The following is a 24,928-nucleotide window of genomic DNA, read 5'->3' as shown; positions in this document are numbered from 1 at the left end:
CTTTCCGTACGAGCTCTGATTTCCCTTATTTTATCGTGGTGATCATTCCTCCCTATGTAGGTTGGTGTCAACAAAATATTTTCGCATTTGGAGGAGAAAGTTGGTGATCGTAATTTCATGAGAAGATTCCACCGCAATGAAAAACCCCTTTCTTTTAATGATTTCCAGCCCAAATCCTGTATCATTTCTGTGACACTCTCTCCCATATTTCGCAATAATACAAAACATGCTGCCTTTCTTTGAACTTTTTCGATGTACTCCATCAGTCCTATCTGGTAAGGATCCCACACCGAACAGCAGTACTCTTTAAGAGGACGGACAAACGTTGTGTAGTCAGTCTTCGTAGTAGGTCTGTTACATTTTCTAAGTGTTCTGCCAATAAAACACAGTCTTTGGTTAGCCTTGCCCACAACATCTTCATCTACATCTACATCTACATCTACATTTATACTCCGCAAGCCACCCAACGGTGTGTGGCGGAGGGCACTTTACGTGCCACTGTCATTACCTCCCTTTCCTGTTCCAGTCGCGTATGGTTCGCGGGAAGAACGACTTCTGAAAGCCTCCGTGCGCGCTCTAATCTCTCTAATTTTACATTCGTGATCTCCTCGGGAGGTATAAGTAGGGGGAAGCAATATATTCTATACCTCATCCAGAAACGCACCCTCTCGAAACCTGGCGGGCAAGCTACACCGCGATGCAGAGCGCCTCTCTTGCAGAGTCTGCCACTTGAGTTTGTTAAGCATCTCCGTAACGCTATCACGGTTACCAAATAACCCTGTGACGAAACGCGCCGCTCTTCTTTGGATCTTCTCTATCTCCTCCGTCAACCCGATCTGGTACGGATCCCACACTGATGAGCAATACTCAAGTATAGGTCGAACGAGTGTTTTGTAAGCTACCTCCTTTGTTGATGGACTACATTTTCTAAGGACTCTCCCAACGAATCTCAACCTGGTACCTGCCTTACCAACAATTAATTTTATATGATCGTTCCACTTCAAATCGTTCCGCACGTATACTCCCAGATATTTTACAGAAGTAACTGCTACCAGTGTTTGTTCCGCTATCATATAATCATACAATAAAGGATCCTTCTTTCTATGTATTCACAATACATTACATTTGTCTATGTTAAGGGTCAGTTGCCACTCCCTGCACCAAGTGCCTATCCGCTGCAGATCTTCCTGCATTTCGCTACAATTTTCTAATGCTGCAACTTCTCTGTATACTACAGCATCATCCGCGAAAAGCCGCATGGGACTTCCGACACTATCTTCTATGTGTCCCTTCCAATTTAAGTTGTTCGTGATTGTAATACCTAGGTATTTAGTTGAATTTACGGCTTTTAGATTAGACTGATTTATTGTGTAACCGAAATTTAACGAGTTCCTCTTAGCACTCATGTGGATGACCTCACACTTCTCGTTATTTAGGGCCAACTGCCACTTTTTGAACTATTCAGATATATTTTCTAAATCATTTTGCAGTTTGTTTTGATCTTCTGATGACTTAATTAGTCGATGAACGACAGCGTCACCTGCAAACAACCGAAGACGGCTGCTCTTATTGTCTCCAAAATCGTTTATATAGATAAGGAACAACAAAGGGCCTATAACAGTACCTTGGGGAATGCCAGAAATGACTTCTGTTTTACTCAATGACTTTCCGTCAGTTAGTATGAACCGAGACCTCTCTGACAGAAAATCACAAATCCAGCCACATAACTGAGACGATACCCTATAAGTACGCAATTTCACTATGAGCCGCTTGTGTGGTACAGTGGCAAAAGCCTTCTGGAAATCCAGAAATGCGGAATCGACCTGAAATCCCTTATCAATAGCACTCAACACTTCATGTGAATAAAGAGCTAGTTGTGTTTCACAGGAACGATGTTTTCTAAACCCATGTTGACCGTGTGTCAGTAGACCGTTTTCTTCAAGGTAATTCCATAATGTTTGAACACAATATGTGTTCTAAAATCCTGCTGCATGTTGATGTTAACAATACGGGCCTGTAATTTATTGGATTACTTCCACTACCTTTCTTGAATATTGGTGTGACCTCTGCAACTTTCCAGTCTTTGGGTACAGACCCTCCGTCAAACGAACGGTTGTATATGATTGTTAAATATGGAGCTAATGCATCAGCATACTCTGTAAGGAACCTAATTGGTATACAGTCTGGAACAGAAGACTTGCTTTTATTAAGTGATTTAAGTTGCTTCACTACTCCGAGGATATTTAATTCTACGTTACTCATGTTGGCAGCTGTCCTTGATTCAAATTCTGGAATATTTACGTCATCTTCTTTTGTGAAGGCATTGTGAAAGGCTGTGTTTAGAAACTCTGCTTTGGCAGCACTGTCGTCGATAGTATCTCCATTGTTATCGCGCAGAGAAGGCATTGATTGTTTCTTGCCGCTAACATACTTCACATACGACCAGAATCTCTTTGGATTTTCTGCCAGGTTTCGAGACAAAGTTTCATTGTGGAAATTGTTATAAGCATCTCACATTGAAGTCCATGCTGAATTTTGAGCTTCTGTAAAAGATTGCCAATCTTGGGGATTTTGCATGTGTTTAAATTTGGCGTGTTTGTTTCGTTGTTTCTGCAACAGTGTTCTAACCCGTTTTGTGTACCAAGGAGGTCGAAGTTGAGTGTTACAGTGAAGTTATCTGGTTGCATATAACAAGTGTAGGTGAAACCAAGTTAATTGTTGGAAGTTTTTACTGGCCACCTGGCTCTGCTGCGACAGTTCTGAAGTCATTCAAAGAAAGCGTACACTCAGTAGCACGTAAATACTCAGATCATGCAATACTCGTTGAAGGTGACTTTAACCTACTGAGGGTAGACAGGGATGTCTGTGGATTCATTGTGTGTGTGTGTGGAGGGGGGAGGGTCTGGGGGGGGGGGGGGGGGGGGTACAGACAGACAGTAATACAAAATACCTTTGAACACATTTTCAGAAAACTGTCTTGAGCAGTTAGCTAGCAGCCCACACACGATGGGAATATCGTAGACATTGTAGCTACATATAGGCTGGACTTCATCAGCAATGTCAGTGGTAGAAATGGGGATTAGTGATCAAGATGTCATTATAGCAACTATGATTACGAAAGTTAATAAATCAGTCAAGAAGTCTAGGAGAGTGTTTCTGCTAGATAGAGCAGATGAGCAATTATTTGGTTTCACTTAGACAGTGAATTGGCGTCACTTAGTTCCAGTAAGATGGATGTAGAGGAATTATGGATGAGGTTTAATCAGACTGTAAATTGTGGTCTGGAGACTTATGTGCCTAGTAAGTGGATAAGGGATGTAGCTGGCTGTTTCTCGAGGAGTTCCTTGCTGCGTGGGGGAGTGGCTCTGTACGTAAAAAACAGTATTCCATTTGAGTCCATAGACGTATCACGACACTGCACTGAACAGATATTTGAAAGTTGTGCAGCATTAGTTGAATTTAGTGAAACTAAACTTCTAATTGCTGTTGTTTATAGGTCCCCTAACTCCGACTTCAGAGCATTTTTGCTTAAGCTAGAGAGGGTTCTTGATTCACTTTGTAAGAAGTACCAGAAAGTACACTCCTGGAAATGGAAAAAAGAACACATTGACACCGGTGTGTCAGACCCACCCTACTTGCTCCGGACAATGCGAGAGGGCTGTACAAGCAATGATCACACGCATGGCACAGCGGACACACCAGGAACTGCGGTGTTGGCCGTCGAATGGCGCTAGCTGCGCAGCATTTGTGCACCGCCGCCGTCAGTGTCAGCCAGTTTGCCGTGGCATACGGAGCTCCATCGCAGTCTTTAACACTGGTAGCATGCCGCGACAGCGTGGACGTGAACCGTATGTGCAGTTGATGGACTTTGAGCGAGGGCGTATAGTGGGCATGCGGGTGGATGTACCGCCGAATTGCTCAACACGTGGGGCGTGAGGTCTCCACAGTACATCGATGTTATCGGCAGTGGTCGGCGGAAGGTGCACGTGCCCGTCGACCTGGGACCGGACCGCAGCGACGCACGGATGCACGCCAAGACCGTAGGATCCTACGCAGTGCCGTAGGGGACCGCACCGCCACTTCCAAGCAAATTAGGGACACTGTTGCTCCTGGGGTATCGGCGAGGACCATTCGCAACCGTCTCCATGAAGCTGGGCTACGGTCCCGCACACCGTTAGGCCGTCTTCCGCTCACGCCCCAACATCGTGCAGCCCGCCTCCAGTGGTGTCGCGACAGGCGTGAATGGAGGGACGAATGGAGACGTGTCATCTTCAGCGATGAGAGTCGCTTCTGCCTTGGTGCCAATGATGGTCGTATGCGTGTTTGGCGCCGTGCAGGTGAGCGCCACAATCAGGACTGCATACGACCGAGGCACACAGGGCCAACACCCGGTGTGGGGAGCGATCTCCTACACTGGCCGTACACCACTGGTGATTGTCGAGGGGACACTGAATAGTGCACGGTACATCCAAACCGTCATCGAACCCATCGTTCTACCATTCCTAGACCGGCAAGGGAACTTGCTGTTCCAACAGGACAATGCACGTCCGCATGTATCCCGTGCCACCCAACGTGCTCTAGAAGGTGTAAGTCAACTACCCTGGCCAGCAAGATCTCCGGATCTGTCCCCCATTGAGCATGTTTGGGACTGGATGAAGCGTCGTCTCACGCGGTCTGCACGTCCAGCACGAACGCTGGTCCAACTGAGGCGCCAGGTGGAAATGGCATGGCAAGCCGTTCCACAGGACTACATCCAGCATCTCTACGATCGTCTCCATGGGAGAATAGCAGCCTGCATTGCTGCGAAAGGTGGATATACACTGTACTAGTGCCGACATTGTGCATGCTCTGTTGCCTGTGTCTATGTGCCTGTGTTTCTGTCAGTGTGATCATGTGATGTATCTGACCCCAGGAATGTGTCAATAAAGTTTCCCCTTCCTGGGACAATGAATTCACGGTGTTCTTATTTCAATTTCCAGGAGTGTAGTTATATGTGGTGACTTCAATATTAATTTTGTACATGATTGTGCAAGAAAAAGGATGTTGGTAGATCTCCTGAATTCATATGATCTGATGCAAACTGTGTTTTTTCCAACTAGGGTGCAGGGGAACAGTAGCACAGTCATAGACAATATTTTTATTCCTTCTTCATTACTAGATGGGCATTCTGTTAGTAAAAGGGTGAATGGCCTTTCAGACCATGATGCGCAAATTTTAACACTAAAAGGTTTTTGTACTCAAACCAATGTCGTATTTAATTACAAACTACGTAGGAAAGTTAATCCAACAGCAATAGAGAGTTTTTCAAAACTTGTCAAGGAACAAGAGTGGGAAGATGTTTATAGTGCCGATAATATAGATGATAAATACAATGCTTTCCATAACACATTTCTCATGCTCTTTGAGAGTTGCTTTCCTTTAGAACATTCTAAACGGGGTACTAGCAGTAATGTACAGCCCGGTTGGCTGACTAGTGGGATAAGGATATCATGTAGAACAAAGTGGGAATTATATGAAAATGTTAGAAGTAGTCACAATCAAGCTACAGTAGCCCATCTCAAACAGTATTGTATGGTGCTTAAAAATGTTATTAGCAAGGCAAAAAGTATGTGGTATGCAAATAGAATAGCTAATTCACAGGATAAAATTAAAGCCATGTGGTCAGTTGTGAAGGAAGTGTCTGGTCAGCAGCACAAGGTTGATGATATAAAGACAGTTCGCAGTAATAATATTTCTGTTACTGATAAATCAGATACGTGTACAGTATTTAACAACCATTTTCTGAGCATTGCTGGTGAATTAAATAAAAATTTAGTTTCTACAGGAAATCATATAAATTTCTTAGCAAATGCCTTTCCGAGATTGACGTCTGAAGTACTCCTCTGTGATACAGACAAGAGGGAGATTGAGTCAATAATTAAATCACTGAAGACTAAGGACTCTCATGGTTATGATGGAGTGTGTAGTAGAATATTAAAGTACTGTGCTGCGCATGTTAGCCCTGTATTTAGCCATATTTGTAATTTTTCCTTTAGGAATGGTCACTTTTCTGAGCAATTAAAGTACTCAGTAGTAAAGCCGCTTTATAAAAAGGGAGAAAGGGATAATGTAGATAATTTTAGACCAATTTCTATGCCATCAGTGTTTGCAAAAGTTATCGAAAAGGCTGTGTATGTAAGGTTAATTGATCATTTTATATCACACGATTTGCTATCAAATGTACAGTTTGGCTTTAGAAGTCGTTTGACAACTGAAAATGCTATATTCTCTTTTCTCTGTGAGGTACTGGATGGGCTAAACAAAAAGTTTCGAACACTTGGCGTATTTTTTGATTTAACAAAGGCATTTGACTGTGTTGATCTCACAATATTGCTCCAGAAGTTGGACCATTACGGAATAAGGGGAGTAGCTCACAATTGGTTCACCTCTTACTTTAGCAACAGGTAGCAAAAGGTCATTATTCACAATGTTGATAACGGCTGTAATGTGGGATCTGAGTGGGGTGCTGTCAAGTGGGGGTGCCCCAGGGATCAGTGTTGGGGCTGCTCCTGTTCCTTATTTATATAAATGATATGCCCGTAGGTATTATGGGTAACTCTAAAATATTTCTGTTTGCTGATGACACTAGCTTGGTAGTAAAGGATGTTGTGTGCAACATTGACTCGATTTCAAGTAGTGCAGTACATGACCTCAGTTCATGGCTTGTAGAAAATAAACTAACGTTAAATCACAGTAAGACTCAGTTTTTACAGTTCCTAACACACAATTCAACAAAACCTGACGTTTTAATCTCACAGAACGGGCATATGATTAGTGAAACTGAACAGTTGAAATTCCTAGGTGTTCAGATAGATAGTAAGCTGTCGTGGAAAGCCCACGTTCAGGATCTTGTTCAAAGACTTAATATTGCCATTTTCACTCTTCGAACAGTATTGAAAGTGAGTGATACTTCGACACGTAAATTAGTCTACTTGGCTTATTTTCATTCACTTATGTCATATGGTATTATGTTTTGGGGTAACTCTTCCCATTGTAGGAGGATATTTTTGGCTCAGAAACGGGCGGTTCGGGCAATAAGTGGTGTGAGTTCGCGAACCTCTTGTCGACCTCTGTTCACGAGTCTGGGTATTTTGACATTGGGCTCATATGGTATTATGTTTTGGGGTAACTCTTCCCATTGTAGGAGGATATTTTTGGCTCAGAAACGGGCGGTTCGGGCAATAAGTGGTGTGAGTTCGCGAACCAAATCTTAGCAGTAATCCACGCGCTTTCAAATTGAAACTGAAGAGTTCCCTCATGGGTCACTCCTTCTATTCTGTCGAGGAGTTCCTTGAAAAATTAAGCCGATTCTCATTGTATAGCTGATAGTGTTTGCTTAAACTTATGGACTGATTTTCTTGTAGGTTCATGAACATTTATTTTTGTCTGTTATTACTTTTATGTTGTAAGTTCATGTATTGACACGTTCCATGACCTTGGAGATTTGCTCCTCAATTTGGTCCTACGGAATTTGACGTGTAAATAAATAAAAACATCCACCATGGTTTAATGATGAAATTCGGAGGATGCTGAGGAAGCAGAGACTATTGCACTTTCGGTTCAAAAGGGAATGCACAAATGACAACATGCAAAGGTTAGTCGAGATTTGTGTGTCAGTGAAAAGATCTATGCACGAAGCCTACCACAACTACCACTATCACACCTTAGCAAAAGATCTGGCTGAGAACCTGAGAAAGTTCTAGTCTTATGTAAAATAGCTAAATGGGTCTAAGGCTTCCATTCAGTCCCTTGTTGAACAGTCTGGTGTGGCAGTTGTAGATAGCAAAGTGAAAGCCAAAGTTTTAAATTTCATGTTCAATAAATTGTTCAGAAAGGAGAATCGTACAAACATACCACCATTTGACCATCGAACAGACTCATATATGGATTACATAGTAATAAGCATCCATAAATGAGATTTTCACTCTGCAGTGGAGTGTGCACTGATATGAAACTTCCTGGCAGATTAAAACTGTGTGCCGGACTGAGACTCGAACTTGGGACCTTGCCTTTCGTGGGCAAGTGCTCTACCAACTGAGCTACCCAAGCAAAGGTAGGGAGTTCAAGTCTCGGTCCGGCACACAGTTTTAATCTGCCAGGAAGTTTCAATAAGCATCCATGGTGTAGAGAAACAACTGAAAGATTTGAAAGCAAGTAAAGCACCATATCCAGGTGGAATCCCAGTTCAATTTTACAATGATTGCTCTACAGCATTGGTCCTTTACATAGCTTGAATTTATCGTGAATCTCTCACCCAGTACAAAGTCCCTAACAACTGGAAAAAAGCGCAGGCCACTCTAGTATGTAAGAAGGATAAAAGATGAGACCTGCAAAATTACATACAAATATCCTTAACTTGTGTTTGCTGCAGAATTCTTGAACATATTCTGAGTTCGAATACAATAAACTTTCATGAGACTCAGAAGCTTATGTTCATGAATCAGCATGGTTTTAGAAAGTATTTCTCATGTGGAACTCAGCTTTCCCTTTTCTAACATGATATACTGCAGAGTATGGATGAAGGGTAACAGGCAGTCCATATTTCTATTTCTGGAAATCATTTGACGCGGTGGCCCATTGCAGGCTGTTAATGTAGATATGAGCATATAGAATAAGTTCATAGATATGTGAGTAGCTGGAAGACTTGTTAAATAGTAGAGCCCTGTATGTTATCCTTGATGGTGGGTTTTCATCGGAGACACAGGTATCATCAAGAATGCCCCTGGGAAGTATGATTGGACCGCTATTGTTCTCTATATACATAAATGATTTGGTGAACAGTGTGGGCAGCAATTTGCGGTTGTTGCTGATGATGCCACGGTGTACTGTAAGGTCTCGAATCTGAGTGACTATAGGAAGATAAAATGTGACTTAGCCCTAAATGTGGAAAAATGTAAGTTAATGCAGATGAGTTGGTAGATCAAACCTTTAATGTTCAGATACAGTAATACTAGTGTCCTGTTTGACACAGCCAAGTCGTTTAAATGTCTGGACATAATGTTGCAAAGCGAAATGAGATGGAACAAGCATGTGAGAACTGTGGTATGGAAGACAAGTGGTTGCCTTCAGTTTATTGGGAAAATTTTAGAAAAGAGTGGTTCACCTGTAAAGGAGACAGCATATAGGACACCGGTGCTACCTTTTCTTAAGTACTGCTCAAGTGTTTGGGATCTGTACCAGGTCAGATTGAAGGAAGACAATGAAGCAGTTCAGTGGCACCTTGCTAAATTTGTTTCCAGTAGATTCAAACGCGTATGTGTTAGAAGATGCTTCAGGAACTCAAATGGGAATCCCTGGAAGAAAGACATTCTTTTCGAAAAACACTATTGAGAAAATTTAGAGAACTTGAATTTGAGACTGACTGCCGAACAACTCTCCTGCCGCCATTGTACATTGCGTGTAATAACCGTGAAGATAAGACACGAAAAATCAGGGCTCATATGGAGGCATATAGACGGTCATTTTTCCCTTGCTCTATTTGTGAGTGGAACAGAAAAGGAAATGACTGGCAGTGGCACAGGATACCCTCCACCACGCACCGTATGGTGGCTTATGGAGTACCTGTGTAGACACAGATTGTTTAAATGCATTAATCCACAGTCATCCATGTCATTGTCATTAAGAACTGGCAAATATGATGAAATGTGATCATTCCACCATCATGTGACATTTGCATGCAATGGGGAAGGTTAAAAAATCAGGGGGTGTGGGTACCAAATCCTCTAAGCAAAAATCACAGAAAGCTGCGGGTAGCCATATGTGCGTCTCTGCTTGCTTGTTGTCGGTTAACTCGCGAACTATGTTGACTATTCTTATCCTGTATTGTTACTGGTGACAAGAAATGGTGTCTCTATGCTAACATAAGGAAAAGAAAGCAATGTTTGAGCCCACACAATGCAGCAACTCCCCTTATGAAGATCTGCACGCTTCCACAAAAGGTAATGTTATGCATCTGGTGGAACAACAATGGTGTGGTCTACTACGAATTGCTTTTCTGAGGTGTAGCCGTGACTGCTGAGATTTATTGTCAACATCTGAGACATCTTGCAGCTGCAGTCCAAGAACAATGACCAGGACGACTGCAGGAAGTGATTCCACTCCATGATAATGCCTACCCACATCCTCCTCGACTGGCAAAAAAACTCTACACTGGAGTAGGGTTGGAAAGTCATTCCACACCCACCTTATTCACCTGATCTTGCGCCCTCAGATTTCCACCTTTTCCACTCTATCAAACAACCTTCAAGGACATTCCTTTTCAGATGAAAATGCGCTCTGAACATGGCTCACTGAGTTATTTGCCTCAAAATCACATGATTTCAACAGTTGCGGAATCAAAAATTTACCCGCGCCATTGGCAAACTGTTGCAAGCAGCGAAGGAGAATGTATCAAACAATGAAAAATCCAGGATGGAATGTAACAGTATAATGAAAAGGAAAGTTGCTACTCACCATGTAGTGGTGACGCTGAGTCGAAGATAGGCACAACAAAAATATTGTTCCAAATAAAACTTTCGGCCCTTAAGGCCTTCATCAAAAATACACACACACACACACACTCTAACGCGAACACAATCACAAACACAATACTGCAGTCTCAATGTATTGTTGATGACTAAAGTCTCTGTTACGTGTATGTGTTGTTTGTATTAAACTTATGGAAAAATGCTACGAACTTACGCACCAACTCTATATAAGGTGTCCCAAAACAAGCTTTAGGGACAGGTTCCAAAACAAGAAAAAATGTCTAGCAAACATGGGCTCTAAAATGCCCAACTTAAGAGCTATGAGCACTGGTTCATCTTTGATACTGTGAAACACATGTCTTCTGCTGCAAGGACTTTGTTTTCCATATTTTGGGAGGAGGTAGTGCAGATCAAACTAAGAAAAAGTGTCCAATAAATGTGGGGTCTAAAATGTAAACCCTAAGAGCTATGACTACTTACTCATCTTCACTAGTGTAAAATGCTTCTCTTCTACTGAATAAATGCTCCTGACTCATTAAGACATGCATTTTAGAGCCCATGTTTACTAGACTTTTTTTGACACCCTGTTTGCATTGCTGCTTGTTCATTTTTATTGTGGCTTGACCAGTATTGGGCTATACAAACATCTTCAGCAAGCCTACAGAAGATACACAGTGAGATATAAATAATACACACCAAATTGCTCTTTATTGTAGAACATATCAAAGATAAGTTTCGTGAAGCTGACTCACTCAGATGTGATCTGGTTCCTTACTGATTAAAACCTCCTCTGCCAGCCATTTGGCTTCCGAATGTGCTTGCGAATGATTAGGTGACATCCGGGTTCAACATTACTCTTCACCAGTCCTTAAATGTGACCTAAGACATTATTTTCCACAGGGATCTTCTTCTTCAATCTGACAAGGAACTCGAGAATAATATGGAATGGCCTGGCTTTAATTTCGTCCAGAGAGAGGTACTAAGGACAATAGTGTTGGTACTGGTGCTTTCGTCCTGGCCTTTGAGGAGGGTACCCTTCCACAAAAAGTAAAGTTATGGTTTACTGGTGTGACTTGAAGCCCTATAACCCACCTCCCACGCGCTGTTCCCAGTGTACTGCTTTTGGTCATATGTCTTCACGGCATGATGCAAATCCTATTTGCCTCCCTTACACACCACTGCCCAAGTGCGTGAACTGTTCTGGCCACATTCTCCTCACTCGTCAGATTGCCTGATTTACAAGGAGAGTCAGTAGGAAAGGTAAATGCTTTGAGGGGTGATAATATTAGTGATCCTGAACAAAAGACTTCATATGGACGTATGCCCTAGTCCAAATGGTTTCCAAGATAGAACACATTTAATATCACTTTTGTATGTTTTTCTTGAATAACTTGAAAACCGCACCCTCCAGCGAAAACGTGTGACAGTACAAAATTAAACAACATTAAATTTCCTACAAAAAGTGTCCGGTTCAGTTTTTTCTCTAGAACTAGTAGTTTGAGCGAAGGGAGCGCGAGAATGTTGAAAAACTCGCTTGATGAACATGCACTCTAGTTTACGCAGTTTTTGTAGGCCAATTTGAGGTAAAGAATCATAAAAGAAGGCTGTATACATGGAAGAAGTCTGGAGATACTAGAAGGTCTCAGATAGATTATATAATAGTAAGACAGAGATTTAGGAACCAGGTTTTAAATTGTAAGACATTTCCAGGGGCAGATGTGGACTCTGACCACAATCTATTGGTTATGAAATGTAGATTAAAACTGAAGAAACTGCAAAAAGGTGGGAATTTAAGGAGATGGGACCTGGATAAACTGACTAAACCAGAGGTTGTACAGAGTTTCGGGGAGAGCATAAGGGAACAATTGACAGGAATGGGGGAAATAAATACAGTAGAAGAAGAATGGGTAGCTTTGAGGGATGAAGTAGTGAAGGCAGCAGAGGATCAAGTAGGTAAAAAGACGAGGGCTAGTAGAAATCCTTGGGTAACAGAAGAAATACTGAATTTAATTGGTGAAAATAGAAAATATAAAAATGCAGTAAATGAAGCAGTCAAAAAGGAATCCAAACGTCTCAAAAATGAGATCGACCAGAAGTGCAAAATGGCTAAGCAGGGATGGCTAGAAAACAAATATAAGGATGTAGAGGCTTATCTCACTAGGTGTAAGATAGATACAACCTACAGGAAAATTAAAGAGACCTTTGGAGAAAAGAGAAACACTTGTGTGAATATCAAGAGCTCAGATGGAAACTCAGTTCTAAGCAAAGAAGGGAAAGCAGAAATGTGGAAGGTGTATATAGAGGGTCTATACAAGGGTAATGTACTTGAGGACAATATTATGGAAATGGAAGAGGATGTAGATGAAGATGAAATGGGAGATATGATACTGCGTGAAGAGTTCGACAGAGCACTGAAAGACCTGAGTTGAAACTAGGCCCCGGGAGTAGACAACATTCCATTAGAGCTACTGACAGCCTTGTGAGAGCCAGTCCTGACAAAACTCTACCATCTGATGAGCAAGATGTATGAGACAGGCGAAATACCCTCAGACTTCAAGAAGAATATAATAATTCCAATCCCAGAGAAAGCAGGTGTTGACAGATGTGAAAATTACCGAACTATCAGTTTAATAAGTCACAGCTGCAAAATACTAACACGAATTCTTTACAGACAAATGGAAAAACTGGTAGAAGTCAACGTCGGGGAAGATCAGTTTGGATGCTATAGAAATATTGGAACACGTGAGGCAATACTGACCTTACGACTTACCATAGAAGAAAGATTAAGGAAAGGCAAACCTACATTCCTAGCATTTGTAGACTTAGAGAAAGTTTTTGACAATGTTGACTGGAACACTCTCTTTCAAATTCTGAAGGTGGCAGGGGTAAAATACAGGGAGCGAAAGGCTATTTACAATTTGTACAGAAACCAGATGGCAGTTATAAGAGTCGAAGGACATGAAAGGGAAGCAGTGGTTGGGAAGGGAGTGAGACAGGGTTGTAGCCTCTCCCTGGTGTTATTCAATCTGTATATTGAGCAAGCACTAAAGGAAACAAAAGAAAAATTCAGTGTAGGTATTAAAATCCATGGAGAAGAAATAAAAACTTTGAGGTTCGCCGATGACATTGTAATTCTGTCATAGACACCAAAGGACTTGGAAGAGCAGTTGAATGGAATGCACAGTGTCTTAAAAGGAGGATATAAGTTGAACATCGACAAAAGCAAAACAAGGATAATGGAATGTAGTTGAATTAAGTCAGATGATGCTGAGGGAATTAGATTAGGAAGTGAGACACTTAAACTAGTAAAGGAGTTTTGTTACTTGGTGAGCAAAATAACTGATGATGGTTGAAGTAGAGAGGATATAAAATGTAGACTGGTAATGGCAAGGAGAGCGTTTCTGAAGAAGAGAAATTTGTTAACATTGGGTATAGAGTCAAGTGTCAGGGTGTCGTTTCTGAAAGTATTTGTATGGTGTGTAGCCATGTATGGGAGTGAAACATGGACAATAAATAGTTTGGACAGGAAGAAATAGAAGCTTTCGAAATATGGTGCTACAGAAGAATGCTGAAGATTAGATGGGTAGATCACAATCAGTGGAATATTTCCTGAATGGCTGAAATATGCTGAAGTTAAGCCTCTGTTTAAGAAGGGAGATAAAGAAATAGCATCAAATTTCCGTCCAATTTCACTGTTGCCAGCATTCTCAAAAATTTTTGAAAAAGTAATGTACAGTCGTCTTTATAACCATCTTATCTCAAATAACATACTGTCAAAGTCACATTTTGGATTTCTAAAAGGTTCTGGTATTGAGAAGGCTATCTACACTTACAGTGAAAATGTGCTTAATTCGTTAGACAAAAAATTGCAGGCAACTGGTATACGAGGGCCGTTCAGAAAGTAACCTCCGGTTGATTTAAAAAAATACACCAAGTTAAATAAAAATATTTTAATATATACATCGTACAACTACATCTTTGCACTATTTTTCTACATAGTCTCCATAGCGATTGAGGCACTTATCGTATCTCTTCACAAGCTTTGAAATTCCTTCTGCATAAAAATCACCCGCTTGTGCCTGGAGCCAGCCTGTGACCGCATCTTTGAGCTCTTCGTCGTCATCAAACCGCTGTGACCCGAGCCATTTCTTCAAATGCATGAAGAGGTGATAATCACTTGGCGCCAGGTCTGGGCTGTAAGGTGGGTGGTTGATAACGTCCCACTTGAAGGACTCAAGAAGGGCCGTTGTTCTGCGAGCAGAGTGAGGACGGGCGTTATCGTGCAAAAAAACGATACCGGAAGTCAGCATACCACGGCGTTTGTTCTGTATAGCCCGTCGTAACTTTTTTATTGTTTCACAGTACACGTCTTGATTAATGGTCGTACCACGTTCCATGAATTCAACCAACAACACCCCTTTGGCATCCCAAAACACCGTTGCCATCAGTTTTCTGGCAGAAAAATCTTGTGAGGCTTTTCTTGGTTTGGTAGGCGAATTTGAATGTGCCCACATCTTTGATTGTTCTTTTGTCTCAGGGTTCACGATTCTGTTTAACAATGGTTCTCCTTCGTCCTCATAACGTGACAGAAAGTCTAATGCAGAGGCCATTCTTTGAGTTTTGTGGTGGTCGGTAAGAATTTTGGGCACCCATCGTGCACAGAACTTACGGTAACCCAATCTTGCTGTCATTATCTCGTACAAGAGAGTCTTAGAAATCTGTGGAAAACCAGGAGACAACTCCGACATTGAGAAACGTCGATTTTCACGAACTTTTGCATCAACTGTCTGAACGAGTTCGTTAGTCACCAATGATGGTCTACCACTCCTCTCTTCATCATGAACGTTTTCTCGTCCACTTTTAAATGAACGTACCCATTCACGGACAACTCCTTCACTCATAACTCTTGATCCGTACACGGCACAAAGCTCACGATGAATAGCTGCTGCAGAATATCCTTTGGCTGTAAAAAACCTTATGACAGCACGCACTTCACATTTGGCGGGGTTTTCTATTGCAGCACACATTTCAAACTGCCACAAAAACTAAACTAGCGCAGGTACGACGTTCACTCGACCACGGCTTGATGCCGACTGACCTGTTGAGTGCGTGAACGCACAGATGGCGTCGCTACTCCCCCCACAACCCGCACTGTGACCAATCGGAGGTTACTTTCTGAACTGCCCTCGTATTTTGTGATCTGTCAAAGGCATTTGACTGTGTAAATCACAATATCCTTTTAAGTAAACTAGAATATTATAGTGTAACAGGAAATGCTGCAAAATGGTTCAAATCTTATATCTCTGGCAGGAAACAAAGGGTGTTATTAGGAAAGAGACATGTATCAAGCTATCAGGCATCATCCAACTGGGAACTAATTACATGTGGGGTCCCACAAGGTTCCATTTTGGGGCCCTTACTTTTTCTTGTGTATATCAATGACCTTTCATCAGTAACATTACCAGATGGCAAGTTTGTTTTGTTTGCCGATGATACAAACATTGCAATAAATAGCAAATCAAGTGTAGTCTTAGAAAGATCAGCCAATAAAATATTTGTGGACATTAATCACTGGTTCCTAGCCAATTCTTTGTCACTAAACTTTGAAAAAAACACACTACATGCAGTTCAGAAGTTGTAAGGGGTGTCCCAAGGGTATATGTCTAACATACGATGACAAGAAGATAGAAGAAGTGGACAGTGTTAAATTCTTGGGATTACAGCTTGATAATAAATTCAACTGGGAGGAGCACACCACAGAACTGCTGAAGCGTCTTAACAAATCTCTGTTTGCAATGCGAATTTTGTCAGACATAGGAGATATAAAAATGAAAAAGCTGGCATACTATGCTTACTTTCATTCCATAATGTCATATGGGATTATTTTTTGGGGTAATTCATCAAGCCAAGCTAAAGTTTTCCGGGCACAAAAATGTGCAGTAAGAAATCTAACTTCTGCACAATTTCAGTGCAGTCATGTGTTCATTGTAAATAAGTATTACAGTAGTTGTATTACATGTTTATTACCTTATAAATAAATAAAAAACTTTTTTATTTTAAATTCAGTGCATTAGTATTTGTAAAATGACTCTTAGTGTTCATTAAAAAATGACGATCATTCCACTTGGGACCTGTGGAATGGTACATTAGCTTATTTGTTTTAGTTGTAAATATTTGTCATGTATTGTTGTTTTTCTGAGACGTTCCACATCCTGGAGGACCTCCTCACTACTGATCAATTGGAATGAAAGTAAATCTAATCTAATCTAAAGTATGTAACATTTTGCTCAGCTATCATTGCTAGGATGTCTTAACTATGTATGCATGTCAAGAATCTTTTTTTATCTCTCGTATAACAACACATTTGTGTATGTGTGTTTGTGGGGTGGGGAAAGGGGGGGGGGTGAGAGAGAGAAGAGAATATCATGTAAAATAGCATTTGCTTCCAAGACAGAATTCATTTACTAGTTAAGTAGTTGTATTGCAGTCTAAGTTAAATCATTCTGTAAATTGTCAAAATAAGTATATTATTCTGTTTCCATTTTGAACAGGAGTTAATGGATGAGCATGCACAAGGGATCATGATGCGCATACTGGCCAAGGTTTTTTCTGCCGTGGACTACCTCAAAGACAATATAACCAAGGAACAGTTACTGCCACTTCTGTCTGTTTTAGGAACAGTTGTCTTCATTGTGATTGGAGGGTACATAATGACATATCTTGTGTAAGTAGTGAAAAATTAATATATACAATATAACAACGGAACAGTTGCTGCCACTTCTGTCCTTTTTAGGAACAGTTGTCTTCATTGTGATTGGAGGGTACATAATGACATATCTTGTGTAAATTGTGAAAAATTAATTGAACTTGGAATGATATTGAGAAGAGACTACTAACTAATAGCAAGAGCAAATCATTAATATGCACTAATTAGGTATTCATTACACAAATCGATAATAAATTGCTATCAGGCACTTATAGTTTGTTAAACTGCACTTTGGCAATTGCTTCATATGTATTATGGAGAACATTGCAAACTGTCAAAGTTGCAAATGTTCATGGGTGATAAACTTTTACAGTTTATGTAAGAAGTTAAAGTATACTGCCTACTTCTATGGCAGAGGGGTCTGCCTGCCTTGGCTATCACACTGAGTCCTTCAGTTCAGTTTCTATACTACCAAATATTTGTTCTTTTTAAAATGACTGAAATGTGGTACATTCAGCCTTGTGAGGAGAATTGAGTAAGTACTTTAAGGAACAGTACTGATTCTGTTTTGGGAAGCCCACCATTAACTGCTGAGAGAGAGAGAGAGAGAGAGAGAGAGAGGAGAGAGATGTGCTAACCAATACACATCAGTACTGATATCCATTGATGCCATTTGCTAAGGATGACACATTAGTGGGCCAGCAGCAGATGGACCACCAGAGCTAATCATGTGGCTTTTAATGTACACTGTGTTCCCACCCTACTCCATTTTTGTCACATTTATTGTGTTTGTTATTTGTATTTATTTTAAAGCTTTTATCCTGTTGTAATTAGTGTTTTGTGAAACACAGTTACCATCTGCTTCAGAAGTGTAAGTGGTTTTTGTTTTCTTAGAATTTTGTGTGGTTCCATATATTTTCCTTCACTATTTCTCATTCTCTAAGTTCATAGGGATCACAGGAAAGAGGAAGAAGTCAGTGGGCGTTTTGTCAGCAGATATGAGAGGGTGAGGCTAAATTTGGTTGTCCAAAGAAACAGCTTGTGGGACTGTGTGTTGTGCTGGGGCATTTTCTGGGAGCAAAAACACCGCGTCGTACAGCTTCCTGTGAAGTTTCGTCTTGACAGCCTCCCAATGCCTTTTCAGGAGATTTCAGAAGTATGTTCTTATCATGCTTCTGCCCACTTACAAGCATGATGTGTTAGCACTAGATGATGGCAGTCCCAAATAACAAACATAACTTTGCCCATTGCTGGTTGGCTAGTTGCTTTTTCAGCCATAGTGAATCCACATAGAATGAATGCGGCTTTTTCCTTATTTTTGGGAACCTTAAAGGGCCATTATTTTACAAGCATAGATAAGACTAAAATAAATTACTTAGATTGCTAAAAACTATCTCAAATATTGAGGTCCAGAAGTGTTTCAGGGACTGAAAATTTTCTTCACTGAGACTGTTATTTATTTGTTTTCACTACTGGTATTGGCTTATGAAGTCATTGGCTAGTCAGTATCTTTTAAATTTACCAGTTGTGTGAACTGGCAATGCCTTCACAGTCAGCATCCCAGTTCGTAATGATTAACAAACTCTTCTAGGTGTTTTAACAGTTTTACCTATATTTTGTGTGTATAAGATGGGAAATAAGTACGTGTACAATGTTGATCATAGAATTATTTTTGGATGCTGGTGTAAGTGTATAATATCCAATAGAAACTATTTCAAAAGGAATAACATTAATGTAGGTGGTTAAATAAAACTCTTTCAAAAAAAAAGACAAAAAATATCCCATTATAAGAGCTCTGTACCTCACCCTGGAAAAACAGAACCCGTATAGGATCACTTTGTCTGTCTGTCTCTCTGTCTGTCTGACTGTTAAAAACCCATTTTCTCAGGAACATGTAGACATATCAAGTTGAAATTTATATCACATACTTTTGTCTATGGCCCCTTGGTGGCATAAAAAATTGTAGCTTCAAAGTCAATGCAATCAAAGACACAGCCATTTTATGTCGCATATTTTAATACTTACAAACTCACTCATCAATACCTATAATGTACATCCTGTTGCCAACAACCATGAAATTTGGCAAGAAGCAACGACGCACAGTACAACTAAAGGAAAAACTCCAAAAATTGTTAATTTCTAACTACATCACATGGAAAAAAAATATGAAAAGGATAGTTGCTACTCACCATATAGCGGAGATGCTGAGTCGCAGACAGGCACAACAAAAAGACTATCATACTGTAAGTTTTCGGCCCACAAGGCCTTTGTCAAAAAAAAAGGAGAAAGAGAGAGAGAGAGAGAGAGAGAGAGAGAGAGAGAGAGACTACAAACAGCAGTGGAGGATGGGAGAGGTAACAGGGTGGGCAGCAGGGGGGGGAGGGGGGGAGTCTAGCATGGTGGGGGTGAGAGACACTAAAGTGCTACTACTGCGGGAGCTTGCAGGGACAAGGCGGAAAGACGGTGGAGCAGCTGCTTGCAGTCAGGAGGTCAGACGGAGGACGGGGAAGAGAGTGAGAGGGTGGGGGGTAGTGGAAAAGGAGAGTAGTAAAAAGGCTGGGTGTGTTGGTGGAATAAAGGGCTGTGTAGTGCTGGAATGGGAACAGGGAAGGAGCTAGATGGGTAAGGACAATGACAAACAAAGGGAAGGAGCGTAAGGGGAACGTGCGATATATTGCAGGAAGGGTTCCCATCTGTGTAATTCAGAAAAGCTGGTGTTGGTGGGAAGGATCCAGATGTCACAGGTTGTGAAGCAGTCAGTGAAATGAAGAACATCATGTTGGACAGCGTGATCAGCAACCGGGTGGTCCAGTTGTTTTTTGGTCACAGTTTGTCAGTGGCCATTCATGCAGATAGACAGTTTTTTGGTTGCCGTGCCCACGTAGTACAAAATGTAAATATCCCATAGTGCATGAGTCATACTCGCACCTCTCCAGGTGTTTTTTTTAATTTAATTTAATTTTATTTTATTTTATTTTATTTTATTTTTTTTAATCTGGAACTCAGTATATGGGTTAACTTTTAGCACTTTTGGTGGTTTATTTTAATCTCATCTATGCTTGTAAAGTGATAGTTCTTTTTTTGGGGGGTGGGGAGGGGGACAGAAAGAAGTCCCTTGGAACCATGTCTGTAGATTGTCTGCTAAGGCATCATTACAGTATTGTTTTGGCCAAAAATTAACAAGCAAATAATGAAGTGTGAGCAGGCACATTATGTGGTGCAAAAGCTATGAATTGTTTTGCTACAAGTGTAGGTAGTGTTTTCCACACTGCATCATGCAAACTGTGTTGAATTTGTAAGTAATGCTCCTTATTGTTCATTCGACCCTCTGATGAGAACTCGTGGTGCACTGTGCTGTTAAAATCGAAGAACACAATGAGCATAACCTTTGTATGTGACCACACTGGAGCTTTCCTCAGTCATTGTCATCTGGAATGTTTCTGCTGGGACAACTGAACTTTATTTACAGGATAATATCTGTAAACCCATGTTTCATCACCTTCAATGACGCAGTTCATTTGTTTCACATCATTGTAGACTTCATTTAGTGACTCCCAAGTATTTGTCGCTGTGTTTATTCAAAATGCAACAAAAATTTTGGAACAAAGCTTGCTTTCACGGGTCCACACCCACTTGAAAAGATTTCATTACATGAAACCCTTCATATGCCAGCATTGTCAGAAAATTCCACGATTGTGATTCGGTGATCCTTTATAATTATTTCTTTCACTTTTTCTGCAATTGCATCGGTTGACAATGCCCTGGGGAATCCCCGGCACTTGTCTGCACGGCGTTTGAAATGCTTATGCCACTCTTAAACCAGTGTTTTCCTCATCAAAAGCAATATTTAACATTTGTAATATCTTGCTGTGCTTACTCCAATCTTGTATCAAAAATTCTCTGGTTCATTTTCATATAAAATAAATAATCATCTAACCTCTTTGACAGCGGAGAACAAACTAAAAATCTGATATGGATAACACTATAGACATTCTTTCCAGCCACATTTACCAGTACAAAACTGGAAAAAAAGTGCAAGTGATATGAAGGCAACACGCTAAATTAAAAAATTCCCATTTCTTTTTAACACACGTGATATGCTCTACAAGGCACTGTGCGTGGAAGGTGGAGGATGCATCAAACCATTATTGATTTTCTGTCCTATTTTGTTAACATGTTGAGAGAGGTGAAATTGACAGTCTATGTGGTTCTAATCTCTTTAGTCCTGTTCTCATGATCACTACATGAGATATGTGATGGTCGCAGCAGAATGATCATACAGGCTTCCTTGGATATAGGTTCTCTGAATTTACCAAGTAGGGTTTCTGAAGAATTAAGCCTCCTGCCTTCCAAAGCTTCCCATTTATTTTACTCTCTCTTACACTTTGATATGGTCTGTGCCAAACTTACACAATATTAGCAGTGTGCATCTAAATTTGTTCAACATCTGTTGTCAAGCCTACCTCATAAAACTCTTAAATGCTGAAGCAGTAATCTAGGATTGGTTGCACTTGTGCCTTGTGAAGAATTTTCTTTATGTACACACTGCTCTTTCCCAGAACTCTTTCAATAAATCTAAAGTCTTCCATTTGCATTTCCTAATACAGTAAAACTCTCTCACAATGGAATCGTATGGGACTAAAATAACTTTCCAAATCAGGCAAGTTTCTGGATTACATAAAACACACTAGGCTAAATAAAATTTGTCAAGTACCATGCACAAAATTATGATTTTGTAATTATGCACATATTTACATACCTTTAATCCTGTACAGTAGATGTTCACTTACTATTACACTAATTGACACACAATACGACATGTCTGCTGCATTTTTGCTGTAACTTTAAATTTGTGTAATGTTTTACATACATGAGACTGGTCAACAGGAGTTACTACAAGGACCTATTACTTTTGTTGGTTGCAAGATTCAATTTTCTTGTACTACAACAGAAGTAGTTAGTGGCAATTCATGGTTAACAATTGCTATTGTAAGAGGTACTGATATACATCTTCAAGGATTGGAGGCCTACAATGAAAGAGACATTATTTCTTATCGCACCTTTGCAGTTGGAGTTGTACCGAACAGGGATTATGGAACATGTGTGGTTACAACAGACAAGCCATTTTCATTGTATACAAGGTGTAATTGAAAAGGTGTCCACTGTCTTGTACACTGACTATCTGCTCCTTCTTCTATACATTCTCCTCCTGTACGGCATGGCTGTTTGTATCGTGCGGCTGCCTCGAGTCGAATCAGCCTGCAGCTTCCTGCGCACTCTGATATCAAGCAACATGGGCGTGGCAGGAAGTAAGCCCGCGCGCCAGTGCAATGGCGGCGCATATTGCGCAACCGGAAGTGAATTTTCGAGCAACACGGGCTTAGTAATACTAGGGCCCGTGTTGCGCCCGGCCTCGTCCAGCGGCTAAGTCCCGCTCAAGGTCACCCGCCTCACACAGCGGCATACGGTCAACTCACACAGCCATGGAAATTGCTTTACATTTCACATTTTTTTGCCACATATCAAAGAGGAAAATATGTTTGAATTTCCTATTCAAAATTGTTTTTTTCTGTGCAACATTTTGCACAGAATTTATGTGCACTGCAAATTGCATAGATCGTTAATGCTGACAATAGTTTCTTCATGCATCAGTTTTTCTAGGGACATCATTTTGCTCCTCTTCTTCTTCCTTTGTTTCGTCATCATCATCAATTGCTTAAGTAAAAGTGGAGTGAGTTGACAGTCATCACTTAAGATGTATTCATCGCGACTGCTTGAATTGTTTTGCGTTTGAATTAATTCAGAAGTGGCTGTTGCATTTTCTTGAGTTTCGGTGAGTACAGAAGTGTCTTGTTCACCACCTCCAAACCCCGCTTTGATGAAGCACTTGGTGACGGTTTTGGGCTTTATATCCATTACTGCCAAGCCAATCCAATTTACTGCATCCAGGACAGAAACTGACTGTGCAAGAGCAAATGCACTTTTGGCTTCTTCAACACTAAGAATAAGAGACTGCATCAGTAATAGGCTGGTTGATTCGACGGGAACCAAGTCAGTTTCATGTTTGATATTATAATTTCAGGGTGATAGGTTGTGTTGCCTAGGAAAAAGAGAGCTTGGTGATGTCCTTTCTTCATTTTGTCATTGAAAGAGCCCAGCCATTCTTCCATAAAACCACTCACCATTCATGCCATTTTATTGCTTCGCCTTGTGACTGGAATATTACTGACGTCAGAACATTACTGGTATCTATGTTTTTGCAACACCAAGGTTTTGCCACCTCTCCAATAATCAGTGGCTTCTCCATTTCAGCTAATATGTTCCCATGAAGCAGTCTAATGAGTCTTACCTTTGACATTTTCCCATTGATGCACTTCTCTCCTCAAGTTAGAGATTTTGAAGGCAGAGTGTGGAAAAACAGTCCCATTTCATCAACATTGCACAAGTCTTTTGGGTCATAATTCACAGTTACATTGTGCAGTATTGCCTTCAGTATTGTCTTCAGTTCTGTTGCTACACTTCCCTGCATATACTTAACTTTTCCACAAGCTTCATTCCACACGACGTGTATAATTTTCAAACTTCCAACCATCCTGTGGATGCCTTAAATTCCATATTCCCAAGCTCTTAAGCGACTTCAGTCTCACTCTGCGACATGCGTCCACACAGAGGCATGTCTTTTGCTCATGCACTTAAAAACTGTTCCCATACTGTCTCATCAGTTTCTTCAGTTCCCTTCATCTTTGTCTTTCTTTTTGTTTGCCCATTGTCTTTCATCACTCCATCCCATGTCATATCTCATATCCTTATTTCTTAATGTTTCATAAATTTGTGTGCTACCACATTTGAAAACACAACATTGTGTCGTGCCAGAGAGTTTGTCTTTCTACTTGCCTTGGTTACCGTAATCTTTTCATTAAGTGTTAGCAACTTACTTTTTTTGACATCATGTTGTCACTTAGTGCTACAAATCAACTGAAACTGGCATAAAATAATGCAGGTAGTGCATTTCTTTGAAAAGCTTGACCTTACTGGGTAAAACCATTGTTTAGCAGAACATAAATCACATCTTTTCACATAACAGCATTGTCAGGGCTCTACAATATTAATGTTAAAAATAGTATTCTTGCATAGACATGAATAACTAAGGTATACCGTAATACAGTAGTATTGTATAAGCTTTTTTCTGCAATCAAGTCTTAAAATTTGCGTTCCATTTCTGCATTAGGCACATTCCACTTTACACAAAAAATTGGTCTATAAAAGTGTTCTGAGTGCCTCAGGAGTGAAATACTTGTACGGCTAGATCAGATTTCTGAATTACCGTATTTACTCGAATCTAAGCCGCACTTTTTTCTGGTTTTGTAATCCAAAAAACGCCTACAGCTTAGAATCGAGTGCAAAGTAAGCGTTAGTTCTGAAAAATGTAGGTAGGTGCCGTCACAACTAACTTCTGCCGTCGAATATATGTAGCGCTACACAGGCATGCTTTGCAGGCACAAAGATAAATAGTGGTGCCAAAATCTCTGCATCAGTAAATAAATTAAAAGAAAATGTAGAAGGATGTAAACATTATGCCATGTATTCTTTCGTGTTTGCTGCTATCTCATTTAAATCCTGTCTGCCTAATAAACTACGAAACTACAGTGAGACAACAGCAAACGCGGAAGAATATACATATCACGTCATGTTTATATTCGTATTATTCTTATGCTGA

General features: G+C 40.6%; 1 protein-coding gene across 1 annotated transcript in view; it reads left to right on the top strand.

Annotated features, from left to right (window-relative positions):
• The window catches only part of LOC124605419 (dnaJ homolog subfamily C member 16), a 172,365-nt gene that overhangs the window by 78,054 nt on the left and 69,383 nt on the right, over positions 1-24,928 (top strand). The window contains exon 9 of the mRNA XM_047137074.1: positions 17,057-17,229. Within this exon, the coding sequence (XP_046993030.1) occupies positions 17,057-17,229 (173 nt within the window). The remainder of the gene's footprint in view (positions 1-17,056; positions 17,230-24,928) is intronic.

The sequence above is a fragment of the Schistocerca americana genome, chromosome 3 (genome assembly GCF_021461395.2).
Source record: "Schistocerca americana isolate TAMUIC-IGC-003095 chromosome 3, iqSchAmer2.1, whole genome shotgun sequence".
Classification (NCBI taxonomy): Eukaryota; Metazoa; Arthropoda; class Insecta; order Orthoptera; family Acrididae; genus Schistocerca; species Schistocerca americana.
The sequence above is the reverse complement of the archived record's forward strand: the minus strand, read 5'-3'. Positions and strand labels throughout refer to the sequence as shown.